This window comes from Neolamprologus brichardi, chromosome 12 (assembly GCF_056152115.1).
Source record: "Neolamprologus brichardi isolate AB-2024 chromosome 12, ASM5615211v1, whole genome shotgun sequence".
NCBI classification, from domain to species: domain Eukaryota; kingdom Metazoa; phylum Chordata; class Actinopteri; order Cichliformes; family Cichlidae; genus Neolamprologus; species Neolamprologus brichardi.
In genome coordinates this window covers 11,783,461-11,811,167 of record NC_142115.1, presented here as the reverse complement: position 1 = coordinate 11,811,167, position 27,707 = coordinate 11,783,461, and the positions used below count along the sequence as shown (strand labels likewise).

At 39.1% G+C, this 27,707-nt stretch overlaps 1 protein-coding gene across 2 annotated transcripts; it reads left to right on the top strand.

Moving 5' to 3' along the window:
* The first annotated feature begins 14,556 nt into the window (after positions 1–14,556).
* Positions 14,557–26,691, top strand: anapc5 (anaphase promoting complex subunit 5). 2 transcript variants are annotated; one of them, XM_087849001.1, is made up of 17 exons: positions 14,557–15,101; positions 15,198–15,277; positions 16,064–16,173; positions 16,286–16,523; positions 16,617–16,683; positions 17,492–17,593; positions 17,694–17,884; positions 17,985–18,066; positions 18,161–18,253; positions 18,479–18,660; positions 18,917–19,052; positions 19,199–19,273; positions 21,315–21,436; positions 21,531–21,638; positions 21,875–22,022; positions 22,137–22,299; positions 22,407–26,691. In XM_087849001.1, the coding sequence occupies exons 1-17, from the start codon at positions 14,904–14,906 to the stop codon at positions 22,628–22,630; spliced, it is 2,319 nt and encodes a 772-aa protein (XP_087705127.1). In that variant the 5' UTR covers positions 14,557–14,903; the 3' UTR covers positions 22,631–26,691. The 2 variants fall into 2 exon arrangements, with proteins under 2 accessions (XP_087705127.1, XP_087705128.1); XM_087849002.1 differs by having other exon boundaries at positions 22,410–26,690.
* The last annotated feature ends 1,016 nt before the right edge of the window (positions 26,692–27,707 follow it).

The following is a 27,707-nucleotide window of genomic DNA, read 5'->3' as shown; positions in this document are numbered from 1 at the left end:
AACCATAAACATCAAAATATATTAAAATTTAAAATGCTGGGTGGGTCAAATGACCCAGGATTGTGACAACTACTTAGCATCAAGAAACTGACTAAGTAAATACTAGAACTTTGCTCAACAAAACTGTAACACAGACTTCTCGGACAGTCTGTGCACATTATTTGTCAGAATTTTTTTATATCAACAAAAACACTTCATACCACCTGATGGAGGGGTGACGACTTGGGACCTGAGCACCTTGCAGTCACTGGGTTGACCATGAACTGCTCTGCATGCAAAAGATATTTGAGTCAAATATGAAATGTGATTTGTCTGTCAGCCAGTCATGTGACAGGCCAATGATCCCAAGCACAGCAGCAAATCTACAGCAGAATAGCTAAAAAAGAAAAGAATCGAGGTGTTTCAATTAGGCCTGCAGAGTCCATCATGTTGTTCATAAACAAATGTCAGCAAATCTCAATCCAGTTAAGTAACATCGTAAAAGTACAGAAGAGTTGGCCAAAATTCCTCCACAATGATGTGAGAGTCTTGTAGAAACTTTATTTTTAACATAACTGTTTGTACCAGCACATCTGTTAATCTAAGGGGCCACACAGCGCTAAACCTTACAAAATACAGACGAGTATCCGCCACCCCCAAAATAAAATGTGCAAATGTTGAAACACTAAGCTTTAAAGAACAAATATTTGGCTCTAGATGATTTAGTAAAAAAACAAAACAAAAAAATCCCAGCAAAGATAATGGATAAATTAGTGAAACAGTCAAATTAATAGAATCCCTAGATAAATAGTTAAAACAAATATATAAAGATTTAGACAACTAAAAAAGTATTGAAAAACTGATAATGAATAAACTGCTGAATGCTCAGGATAGCTGAGCTGAGCTCGTTTAAAAATCTGTAATTCTATCCACTTTAAATCCAAAATGTTAGAAAACCTCACCTCACAGTAACATTACATATGTGAACGGGGTTCCAATCTCGCAAAATAGATCCACGTTGATGCACGGCATTTATCAGCACGCACACTCTTGCAAAGTGTCAAAGAGGGAGTACATAACAATGTCTGAAAGAGTTAATTAGTTTGAGCTTTAAGGTAGCTGCCTGTTTCAACGGCGAGCTGTCGTAACTGAGGCCCTTTAAGTGAGGATGGAGGGCTCGGGCTGTTTGATCACTTGTTATCCAGGTGCATTGCTCCAAGGTTGGTGCGTTATTGCATCTTGCCTAATTATGTAAAGTCAAAACCAAAGTCTTTTCACTTCTGAATTCATTAGGGTTGACAAGGACCCTTCCCCGTTGCTATTGTCGGTAAAGTGACACTATAAAAATTCTGGGACTGTATAACAACTACAATCCCTGTAGTCTTGTCTTGCTGAGCTTTGTTCAAAGACCTTGGAAGTCAGTGAATGCCCTTGATGGCAGGGTATCTGGCCAGCTTTGGAAAGAAAATAAAGTTTGCTCAGTTACTTTTGCTGAGTTCCTCTTTTATTTTTCAACTTTTACAGAATAGCTACCAGTTAGCCACGTTAACACATTTACTTGTCTCTAGCTGTATAAGCGTAAGTCCTTGGAGAGATGAGTAGGTGTGCAATGATAGGCTCTGCTAGCCAAAATAGCCAGTTATATATACAGAACAAGCTAAATCGATGAGTGCAAATTTGAATTAAGATAAAAAAACATTTCATTATTCTGGGCCTGAACAGATGAAATGTTGAATCAAAAAACAGGAATTAAAAAGAGGGCTTCACTGACACTGAGAATTCCCATTAGAAGACAAGAAAATTAAAGATCTTTCATCAAAGCCTGAGATGACAGCGCTGTATCATTCACTTCTGGGTGTGCCTTTTTTTCCCTGCAGGAACCCCAGACTAATGCTTATCTGCAGGTCTACACTAAAATGCTTGAGTTTTCTCCATTTATTTAATCTCATTATTTAGAGCGCCCATGGAGAACAATTTTTAACAATGAAGGAAGAAAAACGCAGCTCCCTTTATAGTCCCTCGTTGCACTGGCAGTTTTCCTAAATTCAGAAGTGGATTTCATCTGCAGCGTAAACACTGTTGTAACTGAAGCACTTGTTTTGTTCCATTGTCCTGCAACAGCCAACTATATCAAATGTGAAGTAATGATCCCAAGTGTATTACATTTTAATGGTGTTATTACAGAATAAGAGTACAATTAGTTCATCAGCAGAAGGAGGAGATAATTTCCAGCAGCTCAGCTCCATTTAATGGCAGTCTCAGGGATGCTGGCACAGCAGAAAAAGACCTTGCACCGGAGGACTGCAACCGTGGATGGCATTTCGAAGTATAAACAGCTGCTTTACATATATGTTGTGACTGAGTAGGCAATTTACCTAAGGAGTCGCAGAAAAAACTGATGTAGGAAAAAACTGAACCATAGTGATTATCTAAAAGGACAATGTATCTACTTCTTAATTCATAAAAATTGTGGTAATATGCCATTTAAAAATGACTCCTAATCTTTAAGTGTATTTAAGAACATCGATTACAAATACAGTAAGCATTTCTGCAGTCTTAATTCGTGTGCTGCTGCTTAACAGCCCATTATGCACTGTAATAAAAAAGGGAAGTTGGTTGAGATCAGATGATATATGGCTTCAGTAACCCCCATCCCATGACATCAATTATTCGTTGACACTTTCACGGTTGTTGGACAATCCTTAATGAAATCCAGCGGGTCATCCTGGAGACTGGACAGGTGAGACAGTATGTTATCTTGACATAAGTCATTTCACAGATGAACACGATGATGTTGGAAGACTCAAGCCGGGAAATACTCCAAAGTTTTTATCTGTAGCACACGACACTTTTCACCGCTGGAAATAATCTGTTTGGTTTAGTGTGTCGCCTGGGTAGAGTGTGCAGGTGGCAGTGCAAATAATGCCCGTTCGCACGCTGTGAATTCACTGAAAAATTACCTACGCTATTCATACATGGGTGCTGTTGAGCATAAGAAAAACTTGCATTCGGAAGCTGGCAGTTTGAAGAGTTTGAAGATCATTTAATGTTTGATTCAGCTGCGTGGACATCTGCATTCTTACAAAATCAGACAGTGTTAGTCTAGGATGGCAGTAATGTGTGAAAATGTGTATAAAGACGAGATAAACATTGTTGATAGCTACAGTTTTTCCATCATGTTTTTTTTCACCAGCAAGGAGATCATCCTTACAAAATTTCATAGAGCATTACTCTCAGTGTTTTTATTTATTTATTTTTCTTCTGACAGCCTGACCTTACATAAACTACTGTCTTGCCAGTCACACATACAGACAAACACACAGATAGATAAAAAGCTTTTTATGTTTTTTATTACCCTTTATATAACCCTGCCTTACCTTTTATGGTTTTCTTATTGACAGAAAGACTTTTTATCAAAGATGTGTTGTACCCAGAGGTGCCACTTGCCACCAGGCAATTGCTTGGGGCCCAGACCAGTGGGGAGCCCCAAAGGGTTGACAGACTTCAAAAAGCAGCAGTGGAAACGGGCAAGGTTTGCAGTGACAGTAGACAGTACAATATTCAGATTATCTGAACTTCTGATTTTTAATTTAATTTATTCTTATATTTTAATTTATTCTTATAACATAATGGTGATGAACTGGTTAGAGGGGCCCCTTGTGAATTGAATTGAACCATGAATTGAAGAAGATGTGGTGTTGCTCTTTTTTAGAGCATTTTATTAAAGGTATCTTGCAAATAATAAAAGTCGCTTTGCAGTTAACTGTATTAAAAGCCCACTCAAGATCATAATTTTGTATATGTTTCTTATGATTTACTAATGTAGGCTGTTTTTTATTTGCCTGTTTCTGTTTTTTAGATGCTTCAGTGGAGTACAGTGTTTATCTGGTTAAATGCTTGTTTAGGAAAAAAAGCTTCGATTTTAAATGTAAAGCAAAGTACATGAATGCTATGAGTGTCATTCTGTCATTTCAAATCAAAATAAAGACTGAGCTGAAGTCCAGCTGTGAGAATCTTGACAAAGCTCGAATCGCTTGACTTTCACATTCCTGAAAGAGATTAGCATCAGTGCCTGAGCTGATATGGTTGCATATAAGAATGCCTTGTGTTTACTTCTCCTACTGCTTTTAAAATTGCAAGACAGGAGATACTAATCTGACTCAAAGTTATTTTATTACCACGAAACATCTTGTAGCCCTTTGATGTTGCTGCCTTGTTCCTGTCTCCTCTTAAAAATGATAAATGGTTTTGCAATGTATTATATAAATTACCTTGAGTATTGTGAGACAGGGAGAGAGCAGATCTGTGGGTGGGAGCTGGATAAAGGTGTCCTTGAGGTATTTCATGCAAGAAAGATTCACAGTGAATTAAAACAAAGTAGACTACTCCAAATAGCAGTTATGCTTCCAATGATTTTCCCGCATTTTGTCTCATGACTCATTTCCAGAAACTTCTACGAATACTTGAAATGTAGAAATAGGCTGTTTTGTAGGCTTTTATCCTTTGAAAGAGCAGATAAATATGAAAAAGGTCTTGCCTTGGTCTTTAACCATCATTAGAAGCTAAGAACAATCAAAACTCAACATATTCGTACTTTATGAACTTTATGAAAGAAAGTCCCTGGAAAATATTTGGCTTTGCACTATGATAAAAATGTGTTATCATCGGGGGTTAAAGAGGGCCAGAATCCTCCTGGAGCAGCGATCTGGCACTTTCAGTTAATGTGTAATTAAATTTGATAAGCAGGTTAAGGCATATTACTGCTGAATGAGTTAATTTTTCCTGTTCTGAGCCTGGTATTGCTTCCAGTATCCACACGGAGATACTTGTTAAAAATAAGAAAATAAGACACCCCGCAGCCTGCTTACGCCATCATTACATACTTTTTTTCCTCACACCTGTGATGTGTTCATGGTGCAGATGTAAATTTCAAACTAGATTTAGTTTGCAGTAGTGTGGCAAAGTTTACAGTGACGCACTGTGCTTGACTGAATACATCTAGGGACTGTTACTATGTTACATCAAGGGTAGAAGACGTCGATTTATTTATAAGGTGATGCTGATTAGAGTCACTCACAGATGAACGTGTTTGGCAGTAATCAGGCCTGGGCGAAATTGAACTCAGCTTTCCAAAGATGTGATACAACACAGTTAATTTATGCTACAACTTTTTTTTCCCTTAATAATAAACACCTTTAACTGAATTTTTGTTTACTTGTGTTATCTTTGTCTAATATTTAAAATTTGTTTAATGATCTGAAACATTTAAGTGTGACAAACATACAAAAGAATAAAAAAAAAATCAGGAAGGGGCAAACACTTCTTCACACCACTGTATTTCTAATTTCCACACCCTGGATATTATAAAGCTCGTATAAAAGGTAGACTTGTATGAGTGAATCTAATCAGCATGAATGAAGCCCTGAATATAAATTGATGTCTTCTACCCTTGATGTAACCTAGTAACAGCACCGTAGTACACAAACACTTTTTCACACCAATGTATATCTCGCCTAACATCTGCTTATTCTTTTTAATTATTCTTTTCCCCACACTACACCAGTATGCCCAGTCTTTACCCACCTACCCAGTCCCCACTCTGGTCATTAGTCCATTTATCTAAATCCAGTTACTTGGTAACCTTCAGAAAACACACACACACACACACGTATATATAGTAGGCAACTGTGACAAGTCATGAATTTCAACTCAAACTGGTTTAAACTGTGGTTTTGATTATTTTTAATGGGTAGGGATAACTCTCTCATTTCTACATACTACATATCAACCAGCTACCACACTTTTTAACTTGTCCTTGATAAACTTTTTCTTTTTTCTTTGTAACTTCTTAAATGGTAAATGGTGAAAGAAAGTAAAACAAATGATATAGGCTGTAAATTTATAGAAAGTCGTTAAAAGGCTATTTTAAATGTCTATTTATTTACCCTACCTGATGTATTATGATTTACCATAATATGCTCATGTTTATCATTAATACCCTCTTAGTCTTGTTTACCTTTGTTGTGTCTGTTCTACCTTTGTTATAAACTAACTACGTGATTCAGTAAAAGAACTAGATGTTACAATCCCTGATAATGCATTGCTTCAAATGTCTGTGAAGGTTCTCAGTCATCCAGGTCATCGTATTCTAAGGAACCTGGAAAGAAAAGTGTCTGGACTTCTTTAAGTAGCTTGAAGGCGTTTCACCACTTATCCAAGAAAACCCTAGAACTGAAGAAACGTCCTCGGATGAGAGGTAAAACGTCTTTGAGCTACTTAAAGAAGTCCAGACGCTTTTCTTTCCAAGCTCCTTAGACCATTGCTTCAAATTTAGAAAGTCTTGAGGGATGGCTGTAATGAGGAAAGGCAGCCCAGACTTTCGGTCTTTTCCCCAAGCTAATGCGCCATTTTTTTTCCTTCCTTGGTCAGGTTTAGCGATTAGAGATCTGATCTAGATTATCATATTAAAATTTGGGACACATTGTCAGTAGTTGACCTTGGATTCATCGGGTGTTTCGGCCATTATCACTAGACACCCTCAACCAAGGAGGCCCTGCCAGGATTGATCAGGCCCCGGAGTGTGTCTCTGGGTGAGATTTTCTTTTCATTTATTTTTGTTTTGCACTTACAGAACTTTAATTAGTATATTTTATGCTATGTGAAAAAACAGTATTTGCAGTTCATATTCCTTGTGTTATATTTTTGTCAATCAGAGTTTATAGTATTGCGTTGAAAACAGGAAAAGCCTCATCAACTGTCATTTTTTCAGTATAATCGGTGCCAAATTGCTTATGCTGTGGTTTACACGTTTGCCTAACAAGTGAAACATCCCCAGTTCGATGCTAGGAGTAGACACAAATCCCTTTGGGGTGTCACCCTGTGTAAAAATCTGCCAAATCAGACATGCAGAGCTACCCGCTGTGGCAACCCCATGTGAATAAAGGAGCAGCCAAAAATCACTTTTTTGTTCTTTCAAGGTAACTGTGAGAAACTGATAGAATTTATAAAGATTTAGCAAACACCAGTGACAAAAAAATGACATGGTGAATCCACCATCTCTGTTTCTCTCCTCTACTTGTTCTATTTTTCTCTCTCTATCATGAGTGTGGTTGACTGCGCTCCCAGAAGTGGGCGTCGCTGTCCAGGATGCCTGCTGCCGCACCTGTGTCTCATTTGTCATTCACCTGCAGTATTTAAACCTCGCTCTCCTCTCCATTCATTGCTAGACTGTTGAACTACACAGTGCAGTAGTATTGCACAAGCCTCTTAGCTCATAAATGGTTTGCAGCACGTCTGCTAACCTTACCTGCCTACTTACCTCCTCTGTCCTCATTTGATGCAAATTCCCTCTCAGTGTGTCAGCTTGCTAAAGAAAGCTCACTTGTGCTCAAGCCTGTGGAAGTCGCATTCAAACATACAGGAAGGTGGATTTGAAGAAATCTTGACTTCCCTTTATTGGAATTTTTGAATTTAACATTCCCTAAACTGAATACATGAACTAACTGCAAATACTTACCTGTTGTGTAATCATGCAGATCTTCACTGAAATCGTTTTTTGAACTTTTCTCCAGCTCATCCAACTGAGTCTTCTAAGTAAACCACAACAGAATCCCTGTAAAAATGAGAACATCCCAGCTGTAAATAGGTTTATATATTTATGCTTCAAAAGCCAATACTCAAAACCCCGCTGTCCTGATCAAATAGGGTTTAACGATGTGTGGATGTTTTAACTTGATTTGAAAGGTCTGAAAAAAAATCAAGTCACAACTAACTGGTCAATGCAAAGCAATTAGTTTTTTTTTCCTGCTTAAAAATGTCTGAACTTTCAGTAGATTTCAGTCAGCCATCTAAGTTTATAGCTCAGTCACGAACAGTGGCAACTGTTACAAGATATTTTCGTGGTATGAAAGCACCCACACACACACACACACACACACACACAGATACACAAACGAGGACAAACAAAACAGGCTCAGAAAACCAAACACATTTTCCGGAGAAGGAAATCCACAAACACACACAAACAACTGACATGTCTCTCCCTGTGGATACCTGACGTGATGAAACAGGACCAAATGCACTGCTGCAGACTTCACTCTGCCTTTCAAGCCTATATTTCAGCACTATGGACAGTACTTTAGTACCACGGACAAAGGAAGTCAAGGAAGCGCTCAAGGTCCATTCAAAGAAAGTAAATCCCTGCAAAGAGGCTGAAATAGGTGGTTATTGCATACATGGAGAGCTGGGTGTCACTTACGGTCCAGTGAGCCGAGTGCCCTCTCACTGTAGGTCAGTAAGATTCAGGTAAGTTTTGTGTCTCTTCCCAGATCCATTAAACCATCAAGTTTCTCCCATATTTTTTCTTTCATTCATATCAGATTTTTTTTGTGTGGAAATGACACAATCTAAAGGAAATCTGCAAAGGTGTAAAAATGAGGAAAGAAAGTAATAGATACACCAATGGTTTTAATTTCTGAGATTTCCCATATGCTATAAGTAGAAGTGATAAAACCTAATATTCACTGAGTGTTCGTGGAATATATTTTTATTCAATCTCCTCAGTGTGTTATTAATGTACAAGTCAAACACCCTCAAGAAATCATAGAGGGCATGACCATGTCTTAGATGAGAAAAGGGAGAGAGAAAAACTTGCAATAAAATCGAAGTAAATCCCTCTGATGCCATTTGGCAGACGGTTGCTTGATATACCTCAGGCTGGATATTAAAAATCTCAGATGGGCTGTCCAACTGACAACTTAATCCATTTAGAGACACTGAGTAAGCAGCAGGAAGCTGAGTCAGGGTCAGTGTACACAGAGGTCTGTCATTTCTCACACAAGGCACAATAAGTTTAGCTTGCTAATCTATTCCACACGCTTACCAATTGCACAAAAGCAGCGGCTTGTTTTGATAGCAAAGCGATTTAAAGGTGTTATGGCATGAAAGCCTGCTAAGGCTCGAGGTTACACAGGTTCTTACAAGGAGGAAAAGCCACAGCATGCCATCAAAAAAAAAAAAAACAGAGACAACGAGCAACTTCATGTGAGAATATGTTATGCAAAATCCTTAAATGGTGAAGAGCAGACACGATATGACCTTTTGAAAACAGAGCAGTTCAATATGTTAATTAAGGCCATGTTCAAAGCTAGCACCAGATTGCCCGTGGGGCACGGCAGTCTTGGTGACTTTCTTTTTAGCATCCTGAGGAAAATGGAGGAAGGTGAAAATGGAATACAGTGCAGTGGCTCTGTTATAGATGACATGTCATCAGAAATGACTTGCATTAATGAAGAGGGGGAAAAAATGACAGCAAAAGTAACATCCTGCTCTGTGTTGTTGTGATTTAAATGATGTTTTTCAGCCACGAGAGATAGCATAAAACTAACTTTATACTCAAAGCTTCTCAGTATAGCTTCTGCCATAGAATTTCTACATAAAGGCAACGAACGGCTCAGAGCATAGCTGCATATAACATTAAAGAGATCTTTTGTCTGATAGTATTTGCGAGCTAATATCAAGTTTTTCATCAGATTAGCTTTTCATGCTGCCGAGCTTGTCTATAATACTGACGGCGGGCTGTCGATTAATGGCTTTCTTTCATGAGGTTAAATAAAGATTTTGGTGGTATAGTTTGACATTCTAGGAAGATTGTTTACTGTGAAACCTTAATACCACTCTCACAGCAGACTGAAGAAACACAGCTGCAATCACCAGCATCCCACCCTTCTGATAAGGGTTTATACAATGAAATGAAACGAACAGTTATCTGATCATCAAGATTCTTCTATAAATTACATTTGCATACCAGTTTAGTGACATAAACCAGATTCTAATGAAATAGTGTAATGTAATCTGTCTGAGTTCCAGGATTTTTTGTTAATAAAGCCACGCCATGTTGATTCCACCCCAATTGAATCTCTGTCTAGTATTGCTACATTTTAATCACTTGCTGTTATGTAAGGCTTTTAAATATAGTCAGCATGCCATAAAGATTTGAGGAACACTATAACAACACTGAATGTGCTCCGGCTGAATAAATCCAGCCTAATGCAAGCATTTAAGTTCAGTACCCAACATGGAAAAGGTAAGAGCTGTTTTTAAAGCTGGGGAGAAGGAATCATTTCATCGCAATAAAAAGGAAGCTCTGTCAGAAAAAAACAAACCCTTTTAGTAAAGCTAAAAGAACTGCAGGAAATTCTTAGAATTTTATTCCTGGAAAACATCTGAAGCAACATGTGCTTAGTGTCTGCTTAATGGCCTAACAAGGAAACTACAACTCTCATGACCCACGGACTAGTGAGTCTCAAAAATGGACTAACTCCACAGGTATCTTGGATTCTTTGACTATTTTGGCTATTTTGAAAAAGAAATTGAAGGTTAGTTATCTTTTTAGTTATATTTTTCTAGTGAGGCATCCCAAGCATATGGACCAGTGAGCCAAACCTTGGCTCAGGAGTTATGCCTGTAATTTTCTGGATTGGTGTTGTTTACATCGCAATATCTCACAAACTAGTTAGAAACTGGCTGCGAAGACACCAGTTGCTCTACTGTAATGTGTACTCAGCACATGTAGCTGCGTATGCCACTTGATGAGAGAACATGATGTTCTTGAAAATGAATAAAATTTATACCTTATTAAACTTTCTCTCAAGGCTTCAGTTTTAGTCAAATGACTCGTGTGTGTTGTGTGCAGAGACAGTAGCCAGTTAGCAAAGCTTAGCTTAGCCTGTTTATGCTAACTAAGCCTATGGATACCACTAAAACTGAATTTGTAAGCATTTACTCTTTTTTCATGTACTAAAGCAATGAGATGAGTAGGTTAATTTGTGAGTCTTGAAGACAGAATTTTATTTACTTGTTTTTATTTGTATTTGCGCTAACTGGCTACTTAGCTTTAGATTTATCATATGAAAAAAGTTTTGCCACTTTAAAAGGTGTTTTAATTAGATCTGTTGGTTTCCTAAGGTTAGTACAACAAACTTTATAGATAAACTTTCAAATGAACTACCATGAATTCAGATCAATAATACTCACTGACAGGAGGTGTGTTTTGCTCCAGGTAATTGTTCTGACTGCATTGCTCTTTTAATATAAGCTTTTCCAATACCTCACAGATTTTTCAGCTATTGCTCAGAAAACCCAAAAGTTAATGGCGGATTCTCCAGCCCAGAAGAGAGAAGACACGACACAAGTTTGTTTGCGCTCTTCCTGAATATCAAATCCCACAAAATGTGCAGTCATGCAGTTGGTGAGGTTTGCTTACAATGACTCATGTATTGACACAGGCATTCATAGCAAATTTATTTAAGCTTTTCAATAATATCAACTCTGACAGGTGTTATTGTCTTTCTACTGACTTCGTCTCAACGGGATCGTGACACTGAGACATGGGAGGGTGGGGTGGAGTGTAAAAAAAGGGGCACATTCCCTCTACTGTCTTTCTCCCCTTCTCATGGTAGTTCCTGATGAAAAGAATTTTTAAACCAGTCTGCATAAACTGGTAGACCATTAGTGCCCTCTTCTGGAAGAGGTAGCCCAATATATAGATATGTGTCTTTTTTTTCTCTTGTATTTTCATTATTCATGTTAATCTTCTTTCCCTCCCAGTTTTCTTTTCTCACACAGCCTGTTCACAGCTCTACCAAATGTGCTTCCTTTGACATAAATTAAACAAATAAAACAAATTTAACAGCAGTGTTTCTGCTGCAGGTCTGGATTTGTACAGCTTCCATTCAGTCAGCGCTGCCTGTCATATTAATCTTTCATTAGCTAGACAGTGACAAAGATGCTATTTCTTTTACTGCTGATCAATGTAAATTATAAATGCTTAAATCTCTCGACTAAAATACGCAGTTAGTAAAAGAATAGGATTTTCATAGCCAGTAAGAACTCCAGAGTTTGATGCATAATGTTAAAAACAGCAAAGTTAAATGGCACTTTGGGATTTACCGACATAAACGTGGCCCAGTAACAAAATCAGGAAAGTCATTTTTTAAACTTTCACTCACCACTTAGCTGAAAAACTGGTTATATTCGAGCTAAGGTTCACTCCAACACCAGATGACCAACATATTGCTGGAGGATGTGTGAAGAAACAGACAAAGCCCTCTTTAGCACAGCTCTGGGGCCAAGAGCCTGCTCCAGTGTTCCCAGGACTGTCATAGCCATCTGCCAAATAAGACATGTAATGTAATTATTTGAGAACAGGTTACTCTGCTGCATTTTAAATCCGCTTACATTAGGCGCTGTAATAGTTATAGTGAATTTTAGATACACATATGCTACTATCTGCAAATAATGACATTGTACCACCACTGACACCAAATGGTTAAATGTGCTGACAAGTGCCACCTGCTGCTTCTCAGCTAATCAGAACCAAATTGTGCTGCATTTTGCGTACATATCAGGACAGCTGTGTTATCTGATTTCATCCTATTTCATAAAGGCATAGAATTATAAATCTGACATATAGTACTATGTAAAAGACAGTCCTCATTGTTTTTATATTTTGGAAGGAAAATGGTAAATACAATTTATTTGCAACATGTAAATACAAATACAGTATACGAGGCAAACACAAAGTTTAATTCTTACAAGATTGAAAGTCAGTGTCACCTTTATTCTTCAACACAGTCTGGACTCTCTAAGGAAAGCTTTCTTACCATTTCTTTAAGTAGTCTTCAAGAATAGTTCTCCAGGCTTCTTAAAGGACATTCAAAGCTCTTCTTTGAATGTTGGCTGCCCTTCTGTTCGGTTCCCTGTCAAGACGATCTCACATAGCTTTAGTTGAGCTTTGGTCTCTGGGGAGGCCAATCCATGACTGACAGCATTTCATTCTGTGTTTTTCTATATAAACCTTTTTTACTGTGCTTGCAGTGTGTCCAGCTTTTGTGAAGCTTGGTTCTTGTGTCGGGTCTATGCTGGATTTTTTCCTATTTCTTAAGGACATGACTTTAAAATATTGTTCTTCTGTTGTATAGGTATTTAAGCCTGCCACTTTTTTTCCTCCACTTACAAGAACACACTGCAAAGCACGCTGAGATATGCCTAGTTTTCAGCTAATAGATCATTGGAAATCACCTAGTTGGTGCAAAATTTCTCTTTTGTGCAAACTTTGGCATTTTTCATAAACTAAAGAAATGGAAACAATGATGTGTTTTTGCGACAGGCTGCGAGTAACAAAGTGCTTAAAGATACAATTTAAAATTTGTTATTTGCTAAGATGTCCGTTAAGTGTAGACTAGGGCAACCAACTGTCCTCTTTTTATGCACTTGTTGACTTATAAAAGCCTATATGACATTTTTTATTTCACCATTCATTAACTGCACAAAGAAGGCATCGTTTAAATATGTTAACGTTTTCTTTAGGCAAACAGTATTATCAAAGTTCTTCATGACTGGGCCAAGTGTCCTCTTTTTTGGAACTCAAATATCGTCACCCCAGTGTAGACACAACACAGGTTCATCCCTTAATTTAGATGCCATTTTTATGCTTAAATGCTTTATAGTTCAGTGGCTTACCAAGCAAACAAAACAAACATAGAAAAACAAACACATATTCCTCTGGAAATGGTTACTGAACTGAACTGAAAATGAGTGAAAAACCAACCAATGTCCAAAGAAAAAGCTTTAAAGAATTACACGAAAGTCTGGCTCCTTGCTAGCCAAATATAAACAAATGAGGGCTGACTCATTTTTGCACAGTACTATAGTCAGACTGGAAATCAGTGACTAAATTTAATATGTTTTTTTTTTTAATGTACAGAGAAAGTATCTGACATAATGTATCCTCTTTAACGGTAAAGCAGTATATGTCACACACCTCCCCTATTTGAATTTGACTTCTTTGTGTTTTTGTGTGTAGTCACTCCTGTCGCCTTTGGCAGAATTCCCAAGACTTATTAAAATTTAAAATACTATAATATTCCATATTTCACTTTGAAAAGTTTTTCTTAGCCCCGGGGATCCGAATTCAACTACCAAGACCCTATAACAGGGGTGTCAAACTCAAATACACAGTGGGCCAAAATTCAAAACTGGAACAAGGTCGCGGGCTAACGTTAATATTTATTGGAAAAAAAAATCTTCCTCCAGATTTAAGAATGAATCTCTTCTTATGGACTCAAACAAATTTTGCTGAAAAACTGAATATGGAACGAGCAAAGCTTAATACTAAACAATATATATATTAGCTGTATAATACCAGTAGGCCAGCTCTAATAATAATTTGGTATGGCTTCGCGGGGCAAATGTAATTAGGCTGCGGGCCAAATTCGGCCCGCGGGCCAGAGTTTGACACCTATGCCCTATAACATATGGGAAAAGATGCATATTGTTACCACAGGGGGCAGTGTAGTGTCATAATGATCCCTTCAGGTGACGACTGTGAAAGCGAAGATGTCCTTCAGGCTACAGTTACGAGAATAGCTACAAAAATCAAACGGCACGTATGCGCGTATGCGTATTGTTGTCTGTGCTTAGAGTTGTTCCTTTAACGCCATTATTTCCCGTTTTGTCACTGCCGCCATAGCCTTCCTTGAAACATGAAAATAAAGTTTTATGTAAAAAAAAAAAAAAAAAATGCAGTTTCTATGACGTATTTTTAAGGCGACAGAAGGAGGACGGTTTGAAAGCTGAGAGGGAAAATATTTTTAACACGTTTAAAATACGCCAAATTTACTCATAAGTTAAAACATCTGCGTGTTGCCATTTAAAAGAGTACATCTGCAGGCTAGCCGTGCATAGGCTCTGATGTATTTTTACTTTTCAAACGACTTAGCTAGCATTACATTAACTCAGTACGCCCGGTTGCTGGCTAACTAGCTAGTCACCGCCGCTGTGATGTGCAGCTGCCGACTGTCGTTAAAATTCCTCTGTTAAATGCTGACCGAGCGCACGTCAGAATCGATGTGAACGCTTTGAAGATGGCGAGTGTGCACGAAAGTTTGTATTTTAATCCCATGATGACGAACGGGGTCGTCCATGCTAACGTGTTTGGCATTAAAGACTGGGTGACTCCGTATAAAATCTCCGTGTTAGCGTTGCTGTATGAAATGACTGCCTCCAAGATAACACTGCCAGAGAGAAGGCGACTTAACAAGCTCATCCTCCCTCTACAGCAGGTTGGTTTTTATGAATGTCGGAAACTAAAACTACCCTAGAACCTATCCACCTTGTTGTTGAAGCATTGTTTACCTTGGCTCACTCTGATCTACCAGGGTCCAGACCTGACTCTCGGCCAGTTCCTCAAGACTGTGGAGGAGTGTTGTCCACAGACTGCATATGCTGTCAAACTGAGGTAGAAATCGATCTTATCCCATTTGATTTCATTCTACCATTTGTGAAAGAAAAATGACGATGCTTTAAGTTCACATGGAAAAATCTACACGCCAGTGTCCAACTCAATTTGTAGTCTTGGCCATATATTAGCTAATTTTGATCTAAGTGGGCAGTGTAAAGAAGTTTAACGGAATTTTTATCCCCGATATATCTCACTATAAGGAAAGAAGAGCAATTTTAGCAGTAGCGCTCAATTTTTCTACATGATTTAGGAATGTTCTATTAAATTAAAAGAAATCTGTAAGCACAATTCTGTTGGCTTTAATTGTAAGAAATAAATGTGTAAAGTGGAAGAATAAGGCCTGGTAGCTCATTGACCAGATGGTCTTGTAAATATACAAAAGAGAGGATTTGTTAAGCCATAGAAAAAAATCATTTTTATTGTGGCTCATTGTAGGAAATACAAAAGAAAGAAAGAAAATATTCAAAAGTGGATAATGAAATAAACAGGATTTTTTTTCTCTTTATCTGTTATATCATTACTTTTGGTTTAATATGAAAGGCCATTGCTGAGGTTTTTTATCAGTAGGAAAAGCTATAAAACTTATAAAATACAGTTAAAAGTCCCAAATTTGTGCCCTCTTTCACATATTCCAAAGCCATCCATTGGGCTGGACTGGAGTCTTTGCCATTTAAATTCTGGTCCCTAGGCCTTAGATTTCACTTCCCTTGGTGTAATATTAAAACACAATAAAGTTTAAATGTTGATGTTGTAGTCGATCACTGTGTTTTTTCTCCTTTAAAGGCTCCACGAAATGGCAGATGGAGAGCTGAAAGACATGGAGTACTTCTTTTCTACTCTTCCTACTCCATTCACAGCTTTTGATACCGAAGCTTACAAAACCAGTGTAGTAGGTGAGTAATTTGCACCTTATTGCAGTCCTGATTATAACTCAGTGGAAGTCTGATTTGAGAATTGTTAAAATTGAAAAGTATTGTATTAAACAATATTTTCACCCCTTTTCAGGTCTTTTTATGCGACACATGCTTCTGGCCTACAACAAGCTTTCTTTCAGTCAGGTTTACAAGCTGTACAAATCCCTGCAGCACTACTACCACAGTCACTATGCCAAGCCTATGGACGGCCAGGTGCCGGCCTTGGTCGCAGACGACTCGGAGATGGACCTGACCAGCATTGAGGATACTGTAGGTGACAGAGTGGACAAGGAGGAGCTGGACACTCCACTGCACGAGTCAGAGCTTCGGTGAGTGAAATATGCACCAGTGTTTCAGCTGTGCCCTGAAATATTTTGCCATTGTTGTTTTTGATTGGTGTCACCTCCTAATTTGTGTTGCAGAAGTGACAATACTCCAAGCAGAGGTCCCCTCTCACAAAAACAAGCAGAGTACTTTCTTGCTAGACAGGTGAGTGTTGATTATAAGTGGCCATGAAACACTACATGTATTAACACTAAATTAAGCCCTACTCTAAAAACTGCATTAGATTTAGCTCTGTCTGTGAAGCCAAATTTGAGAAATAACTGTTGAAAGTTACTTTTTTTGTTTGGCTGAAACAGGAAAATCCACCTGTTAGTCATGCTCGGATGTGTTGATTTGCTGATTTATGTTTGTAGCTAGCATAAACTAATCTAAATCTCTTAGCAGCAACCAACCAAGCCAGTGATGTCATGTTCTGCACTGGCACTAGATGGCGCTAAGCATGCTCTTAAAAACAAAGTTAAAGCTATGATAGTTTTTTAGAGCAGGGCTCCATGGTGTAAATTAGTTAAGACATGCAGTGTTTCATGTCCACTTTAAGGTGGGACTCTAAACCTGTGTACATACTGGAAGCTATTTGCACATCTCCTTGAAGATGATTGCTGGTTACTTGCACACAGTCCAAGTTCCAGTTGCATAGGTGACGCTTTAATGTATTTGCTAGCAGGTCATATATCAATCAACAGTATTCTTCACTGTCATAGGTAGTCGTCTGGTAGGTGAGAAGAGTTTATTGTGGGCCCCACCCACTTCACTTTACCAGCATATTTTTCAACCACGATTACTTTAAGTCGTCAAGCATCGTTCACTTTCTGTGGTCTCATCATCGCTGCAATCTGCTACCAATGTGTATACAGCTTTAGAGTCTTCATATCAACAAATTTAATGCAATAAATACATTTTAAAAATTCAGTTATAGTATTTACAGACACCATGTTTAAACTTCTTTCTGCAGGCATACCTACTCAAGAATGATGAGAATAAAGCTCTAAAGCCTGCTGCTCTGCAGGAAGAGCTCAACAACATGCTGAAGTTTAATCCTGACTTTGCTGAAGCGGTAAAGTTCATCTCCTTAACTTTTCCTTACTATATAAACAGATCAGTCAGCGGGTCAGTGTCTCCTTCATTAGCTCTCTTTTCTCTCTCTTGCTCCTCAGCATTATCTGAACTACTTGAACAGCATGAGAGTCCAGGACATCTTCCTGTCAGCCCACAGTCTCTTGCATTATTTTGATCGACTCATCTTGTCTGGAAATGACGGAAAGAGCAATGGGGACGAGGGCTATGGTCGAAGTCTCCGCTACGCTGCTCTTAACTTGGCAAGCTTGCACTGTCGCTTTGGCCATTAGTGAGTACTAATGGAGGAGTTGGAGGAGTCCAAGTACGTGGACAAGTTCCATAGAAAAGAATAAAAAAACAAAGATGTTTTCCTTTTTCTCTCCTGTTAGTCAACAGGCTGATCTGGCTCTACAGGAGGCTATCCGGATTGCCCAGGAGTCCAATGATCATGTGTGCTTGCAGCACTGTCTGGTACAACAGTTCCCACTTCATTATCTTCACTTCAGTGGTTGTGCCATGATGGATTGTTAATTACGTCTGAATCTAACACGCTCTCCTCCATCAGAGTTGGCTCTACACACTGGAACAGATGAAGGGTTCTGACAGCACTGTGCTAACCGAGGATTCAGTAAAAATGGCTGCCCATTTCTGCCTGCCAGTGAGTGCAACATGAGGTGTCACATATGAATTCCTCTATTAAAGTGGTTTGGATCTTTATTATTTGTAAATTTCTTTGGCCCAATTTTCATAAGCATGTAAATTTCTTAGAGAATGCTATGCAGAAAATAATTGGATAACGTACGAGCAGCAAAATATTATATTTACTCACTGAAATTGACTTATTATTAGATTTTAAAATGTTATTAATCCTCTCCATTTACAGTATTTGGCATCTCTGGGCATTCAGTCATTGGTCCAGCAGGGGGCAACACAGGGTAAAACGGCACACAAGCTGATGGATGCCCTGAAGGACACAGACATTCTTCACTGGAAGCACAGTCTGTCGGAGCTGATCGAGATCAGCCTGGCTCAGACGACTTCCATATGGAGGATGTATGGAAAGAGGTCAGGCTCTTCACTCTGCCACCGTAACACACAGTTGCCACTTCTGCTCACTTTTGACTGCATACTAACACTGCAGCTTCTTAACCATTCATATGAAATCAAATCAGTGAAGTGGCTGAAATGCCTGATGTTGTACGCATGGATTAATATTTTGGACAGCCAGACATCTCTCACACAAGTTCGACTTTTCAAGTGCAGAAAAACATGTTTTGTTTTTTTTGTAAGTAATTAACGCGGCCTCCTGTGTCTCCTGCAGCACGATGTCTCTGCAGCAGGCCCAGCTGCTTCTCAACATGAGCAGTCTTGAGCCAGTTAACTTCGGGGTCCAGCAGAACAACACAGAGGGCTTCGCTGTGGTCCTCTGTCACCTGGCCGAGCTACACGCTGAGCAGGTAACGCGTTTGATTTCATCTAGTCTGCCTGCTGTCTGCCCTGCTATTGCGTATCTTAGACATTAAAGAAAAATTGACCTGGTCTGCTTTCGTGTTCTTGGCTGTAGTTCAACTCACGATCCCATCTAACTCTGCTTGTGTTGCAGGGCCTGTACGGTGTCGTTTCAGAGATTATTCAGCATCTGAAAGAACAGTTTCCTCCTCACACACAGCATGCCAAGGTACATTTTCTGAAACACACTGTGCTTCTCAGCGTATCAGCGCAGTAACTACAAAGAGGACAAAGTTGAAAAATAAGAGTTTTAAGTTTTCAGACCCAGAAAAACTTGTTCCAAAGCCTTGTTAGATATTTTTATATTCTCGAAAATAACTGACACGTATCACAGAGTTTACTCGCTACTTTGTACACAAAAGGTTGTACGTGAAAGGTGGACATGGGCAGAAAAATGCCTGTATTCTTTCAAATGAGCCCACGGGATTGTATTTATATTTGTGGGGAAAATATCTCTTTGGCTCACTTGATCTGTGACTTCAGTAAACACTATCATGGTTTGTTTATAGAATGCCAGTTTCAAGTCTTTCTGAATATAATGAGATTTCCTTGCAGTTTATCCCCTTTAGTGTAAGAGAGGGTGATAAAGCTGAGTATGCTTTAGGGTGGGCTTCCTCGTGTTAGGTGCCTGCAGTGTTCTTTGATTTCTCAGTCACTTGTCACGTCTGGTTTATGATGGTGTTATGGTGACTACCTCCATCTTTTTTTATGTAGTCTGTGCTTTGGAAACAAAAAAGGGAAATGATTATGTTCTTTCAGCTTCTCAGCTTTACCATTAAATATGAGATTTAAAGTTGGATGAACTTTACCAACCCGCATTAATAATTTGAGTCTAGCCTAAAGCGGAGAGGCAGATGTAGTTACTCTGATTTTTAGCAGTAGTTCATGTGGAGGATTGTTTTCCCGTGATAATTATATTTTGCTTCCTTGTGTCAAATAGCAAACTAATTACCATGTGTGTCACTTTCAGAATTGTTAATTAAAACAGTTGGGAAATAAGCTCTGGTCGTGTTTACTGATGTAGTTCTCCTGCTGTAACAACAGTTGGCTGTCTCTCTGTGGAAAACAGAATATGCTGTAGTTATAATTGTACACGTTGTTTTGACTTAAATGTAATACACTACCAAAATATTAAAGTAACACCTAATAATCATCAGTATAACACAAATTATTTATACGTCAGGGGTTTCAGTGTGTCCAGTTAAGAAGAATAAAGCAGTGCAAACCCGCTTTACCTGCTTTGGTAAAAATGAAAGTGGCAACAGGTGCAGTGGAAAGGCAAGAATTCCCAAAAAGGGAATGGTTTAGCCGGTTGTGGCCCCAGGCCATTGCTTTCTCTTTCTCCCTCTTGTGTGATTTTTTTTTTTTTCTTTTTTTTTTTCCCCACCATAGTTTTGCTTTGTTTTTCTTGTCACTGTTAGTAGCATGGCACAATACCCGCAGTCCATTCAGGTTGCAAAAGTAGTCTAGCTCCTCCAGGATGGTGCAACCCAATTTGCAGAGTTTAGGAGTGCAGTGGAGATCAGGGCGGTAGAAAGGCATGAGCCCAGCAGCAGGACCAATGTCCATTTCTTAAAGCAAGGTGGAACAAAAGAAGCCCTACAGAATGATCTTCCATGGGCTATCACACATGTTTCTAACCAGACACAAATGGACTTCATGAGGGTAGATTGAGGGCCTGACGTCCTTTGTGCTCACAGCCCAGAACGATGCAGCTCAGTTGGTATTTGCCGGAGTAAACAGGAACTGACTTGTCTGTTACTGTTATCCTGTTATCTTCTCAGATTATGTTGTAGGCATCGAAACATTTACCACAGTGTTTCAGACTTTTCCATGTCTGACACATTACTCGGTGTGAACCTCATCTCATCTGTGAACAGAACTGGGTGCCAGTAGCAGACCTGCCAGTTCCCATTCATTGGTGTTTGCCCATCATTCACTTTTTGGAGGTTGTCTTATTGTTTCCTCTCTAGTCCTCTTTCATTTGCACCAAAGCAGGTGAAATGAATTCACAAAGGTGTGTGCTTCCTAACTGGACAGATTGATCCCCAAAGTTTAACTATATGTTGTAGTCTAATGATCAAGTGTTTTACTTAATCTTTCTTGAGCCGTGTAGAATTAGTAAAACAAACATTACAGAGTTCATTTATTCTGTAATTCATGGTATAATTTCACTGTAATAAAATTACTTTTCTGTGTCCCAAATGCAGCTCTGGATGCTGTGTGATCTGAAAATCCAGTTTGAGAGACATATGAACGAAGGGAAATATCACTTGGCAGAGCCTCTAGTCACAGCTATCGCTGCGTTAAATCAGACAGAGGGTCTTTACAGGTAACTCAAAGTGAATCTGCAGGCCTTCTTATAGCATTTGCTGCCCTATACACTTTTTATTTGAGCTGCACAATAGCTGTGTGCTCTGTGACAGGAAAGCTCAAGTTCTGAAGGCTCTCAACCGCAGCACTGAAGCATACCACATCTTACAGCAGCTGCAGGCTCGCTGTGAGAAGACTAAGTGTACAGAGATGGTCATCAGGTAGGACCCGGTTTTCTCATACCGTTACGGCTCCACTCAATTTGAGTAAATGCACTTATTCTACTATCATTTATTTTTATTTGTCCAATCAAACTTGTTTAAAAGGAATTAAGTTCAAACTATACATCACCCTTGCAAGTCTTAACTGTTCTCCTGTAAGATATAAAGATCCCAACATAAATGTAATTTGGCCTTTATGCTTCAGAGATCACACAAAGTCATTTTGTCTCTTTCAGAGTGATGCTGTCCACTGCTGAGCTCCACTGGGAGTCATCTGGCTTCTCCACAGCTCTTCCTGTCCTCCTGCAGGCCTTGGCTCTGGCTAGACAGCACCACCTCCAGTCACTGGCCTCGGAAACCATCCTTCACCTGGCCTTCACTCAGGTCAGCTGCAGCATTAAAAGAGACTTCACTTAGCTGTGCAAATATCAGCTTGCGTTTATGCAAAAATCCCCCACATGGTTTATTTATTGCATTTGTTGTCTCTCGTTTCTGCAGCTGATGTTGGGGGTTCCTGAGCAAGCTCTGAATGTGCTGCATGAAGCCATTGAGCCTATTCTGGCCCACAGAGCAGTCATGGACAAAGGTCGTGCCATGCTGCTGGCAGCCCGCTGTCAGATGGCAGTGGCTGGGTTCAAGCCAAACAGACAAGGGCAAGCAGGTAACAGTTTGCTCCCCTGACACACCACCTCACCACATATACTGGTCCTCTGCTCATAATGCTGCACGGTTTTCATCTACATTTGCATACTGCTGTTTATGTCCCAGCAGATTTGCGTTTAGCAGCTTCGGCTCTCGACACGCTAAACGAGGCCGTCGCCTATTTCTCCCAGCTGAACTGTAAGGAGCGGCTGCGGGACGTGCATTATCTGCAGGCTCAACTCCACCGCTCTCTGGGACAAATCTTGGAGAGCAACAAAAGTGCCATGCTCTTCCGGCTGTTGGACCAGGAGCTGCAATCGCCAGCACCGCCGGTCTCCATGCGGCTCTAAACTGCTCCCACTGCCCCATCAACAAAAACTGAACTGAATCACTGCACCACTAGATGGTGCCGAGGCTCTGTCCTGTTTTCTAGACTAAAACATTTTATTTGTGGCTGTGTTGAAAGAGAGGTGTTTGTGAAACCTTTTGCACGGAGTAACAGGATGATAACTAAAAATGTAACATGACAGCAGCCATGAATTAAAATGAGTTTCCAGTACAAGAAGAATGTATCCATTGTGTCTTTACTTACAGATGTATGCGAATTTGAATGATGGTCCTAAATATAACATGTGCTTTAATGCCTTCCACCATAGCAAGTTAGTCTGACAGAAGTACATGTCACGCACCTGTGTAGGTTTAAAAAAAGAAAAGTCAAAAGTTTAGATCAAAAGCCGACTCGTGGCGTCCTGATGCACCCGCTGCGTTTTGATGAATGAGGGTAATATCAGAGTTGGCGACAAGATTAATGCATTCACTAGTGTGGATGATCCCGATTTTGCAGGAGGAATACTGATGAAGCCAAAGGCCATATTAGGAAATCATATCAACACAGATACTGTGTATATAAATGCCACATTTTTCTGAATTGTTTGCAGCAGTTATGTTGATTTAATGTGTTCTGCCTGATGCGTAATACATTCATTATGTCATGTGCTTCCTTAAGGAAAATAATTGGCTTCATCTTGGTTAATTTACATTTGGTCTGGCAAAAGTAGTCATAGGAAACACCTGCAGGAGGAATATGCTCACGCTCAAGTTCTCAGTTGTTGTGCTCGAACCCCAAAAATTCCGGTTGAAAGAGTTTAAGTGGCGTGTTTGTCTTCCTGTACTTCTGTTGATAAACAGATTTCTAGTAGAGGCAGCCTTGTTGTCTATGCAAATCCCACAGTGCTGTGGTAATTGGCACAGAGCCATAAAATACATGTATTTACATGTTTAGCATAATTGCAAGTGTCACTGAGTAGACTTCATGGAGCAGTTCCTCAATTTAAAAAGTGACAGTTTGTGTTATCATAGAGATTTGTAGCATGTGGATTTCAGTGCATGCTTTTTTTACCCGGTCAGAGCGGAGCTGTCTCCAAGAATAAAGATAAATTTCACAAAAGTAACGCTAATAGACCCTAAAAAAAACTTGTTTATAAGAAAATGATGCCATTTCTCCTTGAGTTATTTTCAGTCCTTTGCCTTAAAAGCCACACAGGGAAGAAATAAGTGTCTGACCGATCCACTAAGCCTTTAGTCTTTGTTCATTGTGTGTGTTCCACTGATTAAAGTAAACAAGTTAATAGTGTATTGTATAAAATGTATCTATTCATAGTTTGTGTAGCTGCTATATATAAAACGGCAATAGAAGCAGTCCCTGCACCCCTCCCCCACTCTGTATAAGGCTAATAAGTTGGCAGGTTTTGCTTCTTACTGATCTAGTGGAAATAATCTAACTGAATGTTGCTTTTGAGCCCTGTCAAGTCCCTGAGTGCTTTCCATCTTGTGAATGCCTGTCTAAGATTCATACTTGTCTTACTTGCAGTTTCCGTGACTCTCTTGCTTTGACTTGTTTGCCTCCCCAAGAAGGGCGTTAAAGAAGGCAGATGCAGAGTGGCTGATACAGGTTGCAAGGTTACTCCAGGTCCAGCATCCATTATGGAAAGCTGTCTCGAAAACAAAAATGCTTCCTTTTTTTTTTCCTGTTTTCAAGATTGCACCATTACCTTGGGAGACGTTATTCCCAGTGGGAGACAAAATTTCATTGCTAAAGTCAGGACAAAAGGGAGTCAAAATCTGAAGGCTGATGTTGTCATTAGTCTACAGCCATAATGCAATTGACATTTAATGTCTTAGCACAACTGTCCCATCGGTTTTTAGTTGGTTTCTAGCAAGTCAAAGAAGTGTGGAAATAAAAAAATATATAGAAAAAATAACTGAGGTAAAGTACAAATCCCTGAAGATTGTACTTCAGTACAGTAACAATGTATTTTCACTTCATTGCTTCCCGCTTCTATATAAAGACCAATACAAGAAGTTTGTGAAGGATATTCCAAATTTTACCAGGTCTCTTGTGCTGTTAATCACACCAGATGCAAAGTGAAATTTCCCATTGTCTACTAGTATTTCATCATGTTGGAAACCCTCAAATATTCACCCCTCACAGGACACAGGGTGAGACAGAGTACAGCTGATAATTGGAATCAAGCTACTGAAACCTTACTGTTACCGTCCTGTTATTTCACTCACTTTTCTCCAAGTCCTTTTCTTTTACTCCTCAGCCATATAAGGCTGGGGTATTGTTGTTTGCTTACCAGGCAGGTGTGTGGCCTGAATATGCAATAACTGGGCAATGAGGCCACATAGGCGTTTCAAATTATACCATAACTGCATTTGCTAGGAGCCTGAGCAAATTCTCCTAGCTATTTGTGTTTTGTTTTGTTTTGTTATTTTGTCCATCTGAAAGATAAATTGAACCTTATAGTTCTACCTGCTTTTCTTATTATCAATAACATCAGAAGACTCTTCGTGACTCTGATGGATCCCAACTGATGGATTGTTGCAACACAGTGTTAAGCAAACTTTTTGCTGTAGCGGAAATATTTTCACTTGCACACAATCTCACATCAAAACATCTTGTTACACAGAGTTTGCATTTTGAAAGAATGTTGCTTCGCATTTGGTTTGAATGCACCATTAGAATCTGTGGATGCAGCTTGCTAGCCAAGTTTGCTAGCGCTAGCTAATAACATACACCCATTTGTGCTCATATGGTAAATTCTCCCCCACCAAATTGGGCTAACAACACCAACACTGAGGCTCTCTCCAAAACGAATGGGTGACAACATAGTGTCAGTCTTTTATATTGAGTCTATGGTTTATTAGGCTGCTGTAATGAATGACTTTAAAAACAGCTGTTCAGTTAGTCCAGAATTTCAGACTGAAAAGTCTGAGCAGCTGGAAGTTTGGTGCAGATATTTGTTGCCATCACAGTCATTCTTGTTTCACCGTGAGCTTCATAGTAAAATTTGTTAACAACTACTAATAATCTTTCCAACATTTGGCATTAAAACAAATTTTTCTAATTACGATGGTTCAGTAACTCCAGAGATCCTCTTAACTTAGGCAAAGTACTTGAATTTGTTTGTAACCTCTGTAACTACTGACATTTCCATGAGGCTCAGCTGTAATTGTTGTTTGTTTTTGGCAGTGTGACAAAGTGGAGGAGCAGTTGCAATGCTCTCCATTTGTCCCATATGTGTTTACCTTTTTTTTTTTTTTGCACATTGTACACATTATTCTGTTTCTATGTATTTGCTATGATTTGCTATTTGTCAAGTAACATTGCTTCACTCACTATCCCGGGTTTGTTTGTGTAAGCGTTCTGTTGCCGGCCAATCAAACATTCTGCAAATTAAGACAAATACTCAGTTACATGTTTCTTTATATTTTATTATGTTACAGATTAAGTCATTTGTTCATACTTACTTTGTTTGTCTTTTCAGTGAGGGTCAGGTGTGGGGAAACGCCCGCCTGGCATTTCCTCATTTTAAAGTCCTGATGATGTCACATATGACATCAGGTCAAACCAGGTGGAGGGGTTTCTTTTTCCATAGAGATGCTTCCTTTTGTTTGTGTTAAGGTTTAAAGGGATTTGTTTAATGTTTTTCCTTTTGTTAATACTGCCATTTAGTTGTGTAAATGTGCATATTAGAAGTGTGTAGAGGTTTTGTGTTTTTAGATAATCTGTGTAGAGTTTTAGATCCCTCAGTTGAGTGAGTGGTACTGGCTGGGCAATTGGAGGGAAATTGATGGCCCTATTTAAAGCCAGTGTCTACCAGATGCAGGAGAGAGGGGAGGTGAGCTGTGTTACCAGAGCCATGTTGTGTTACCAGAGCCATGTTGTGTTACCAGAGCCATGTTGTGTTACCAGAGCCATGTTGTGTTACCAGAGCCATGTTGTGTTACCAGAGCCATGTTGTGTTACCAGAGCCATGTTGTGTTACCAGAGCCATGTTGTGTTACCAGAGCCATGTTGTGTTGAGGTTTGTTAATAGAGTTTATTTTGGGGGGGAAGTTTTGTTAAGTTACATTAAATTAAGTTCACTGTAAATAAATTGCTCACCTTGGAAACCTGAAATGTCTGCATAGTCTGCTTCCCTACCACCTTCCTTGACGTTCGAGTCTGACTACTTCACAGGCAGATGTTATTATATTAGTATAATGCACCAAGAGAAGCGTAAACATTCTATCTCGCTCACATTAACAGGTCAGTATGACTGGTATTTAGCTAAAAAACAACATTATAGCTCTGTGTGCTTATAGTAGTTTTCTTCAGGTCTGGATATTGATGGTTGTTGTTGTTTGTTTTTTTAAATTGATTTATTAACCTCCATCCATCCATCCACATATGTGGACATCACATTTTGGGTGATGTCCACAAAATACTTAAATTTTCTCTGCAAGGGCCTGATATCCACTTACGAGGACATTACACTGAGTTCGGGTCTTAGGAGGTTAAAAATGAAAAAGAATTGATGATAGCGCTGGTATGCAGACAGACATAATCTGAGTAACATTGAATTTTGGGTCATTCTGACATTGAATCCAAGCTCTGGAAAACAAACTCTCACTAACCTCAGATTTCTTGCCAAATATCCCGGTTCAGAAATAGCACAGCTTCTGTGGTAAAATATAACATCTTTGTTCAAAATGTTTAATAACAAGCATGGCAACAAACATGGCATATGAACAATGCATGTTTAGAAAAATATATCTGCAAATGTATTTTTCAGGATACACTATACATCGACTTAACCTCTACTCGATATTAAACATTTACAATTCAGAAGTGATAGTGTCACGGTAGAAAACAACACGGCCAGTTTCCTTTTGGATAGTGTCCATTTCAGGATCAGCTTACGTCAGGAGAAAGATGTAGGCAGACATTTGAGTAAAACAGGCAAACAACCTGAGATGTCTTCATGGTATACCTGCTTGCAGCTGTTTGTTTTTTTTGTTGTTGTTGTTGTTTTTTTAACTCATGCTTCTTTATTTTCCCTTACCAGTTTCACATAAACAAACCCTCCTTTTCCAAACAAA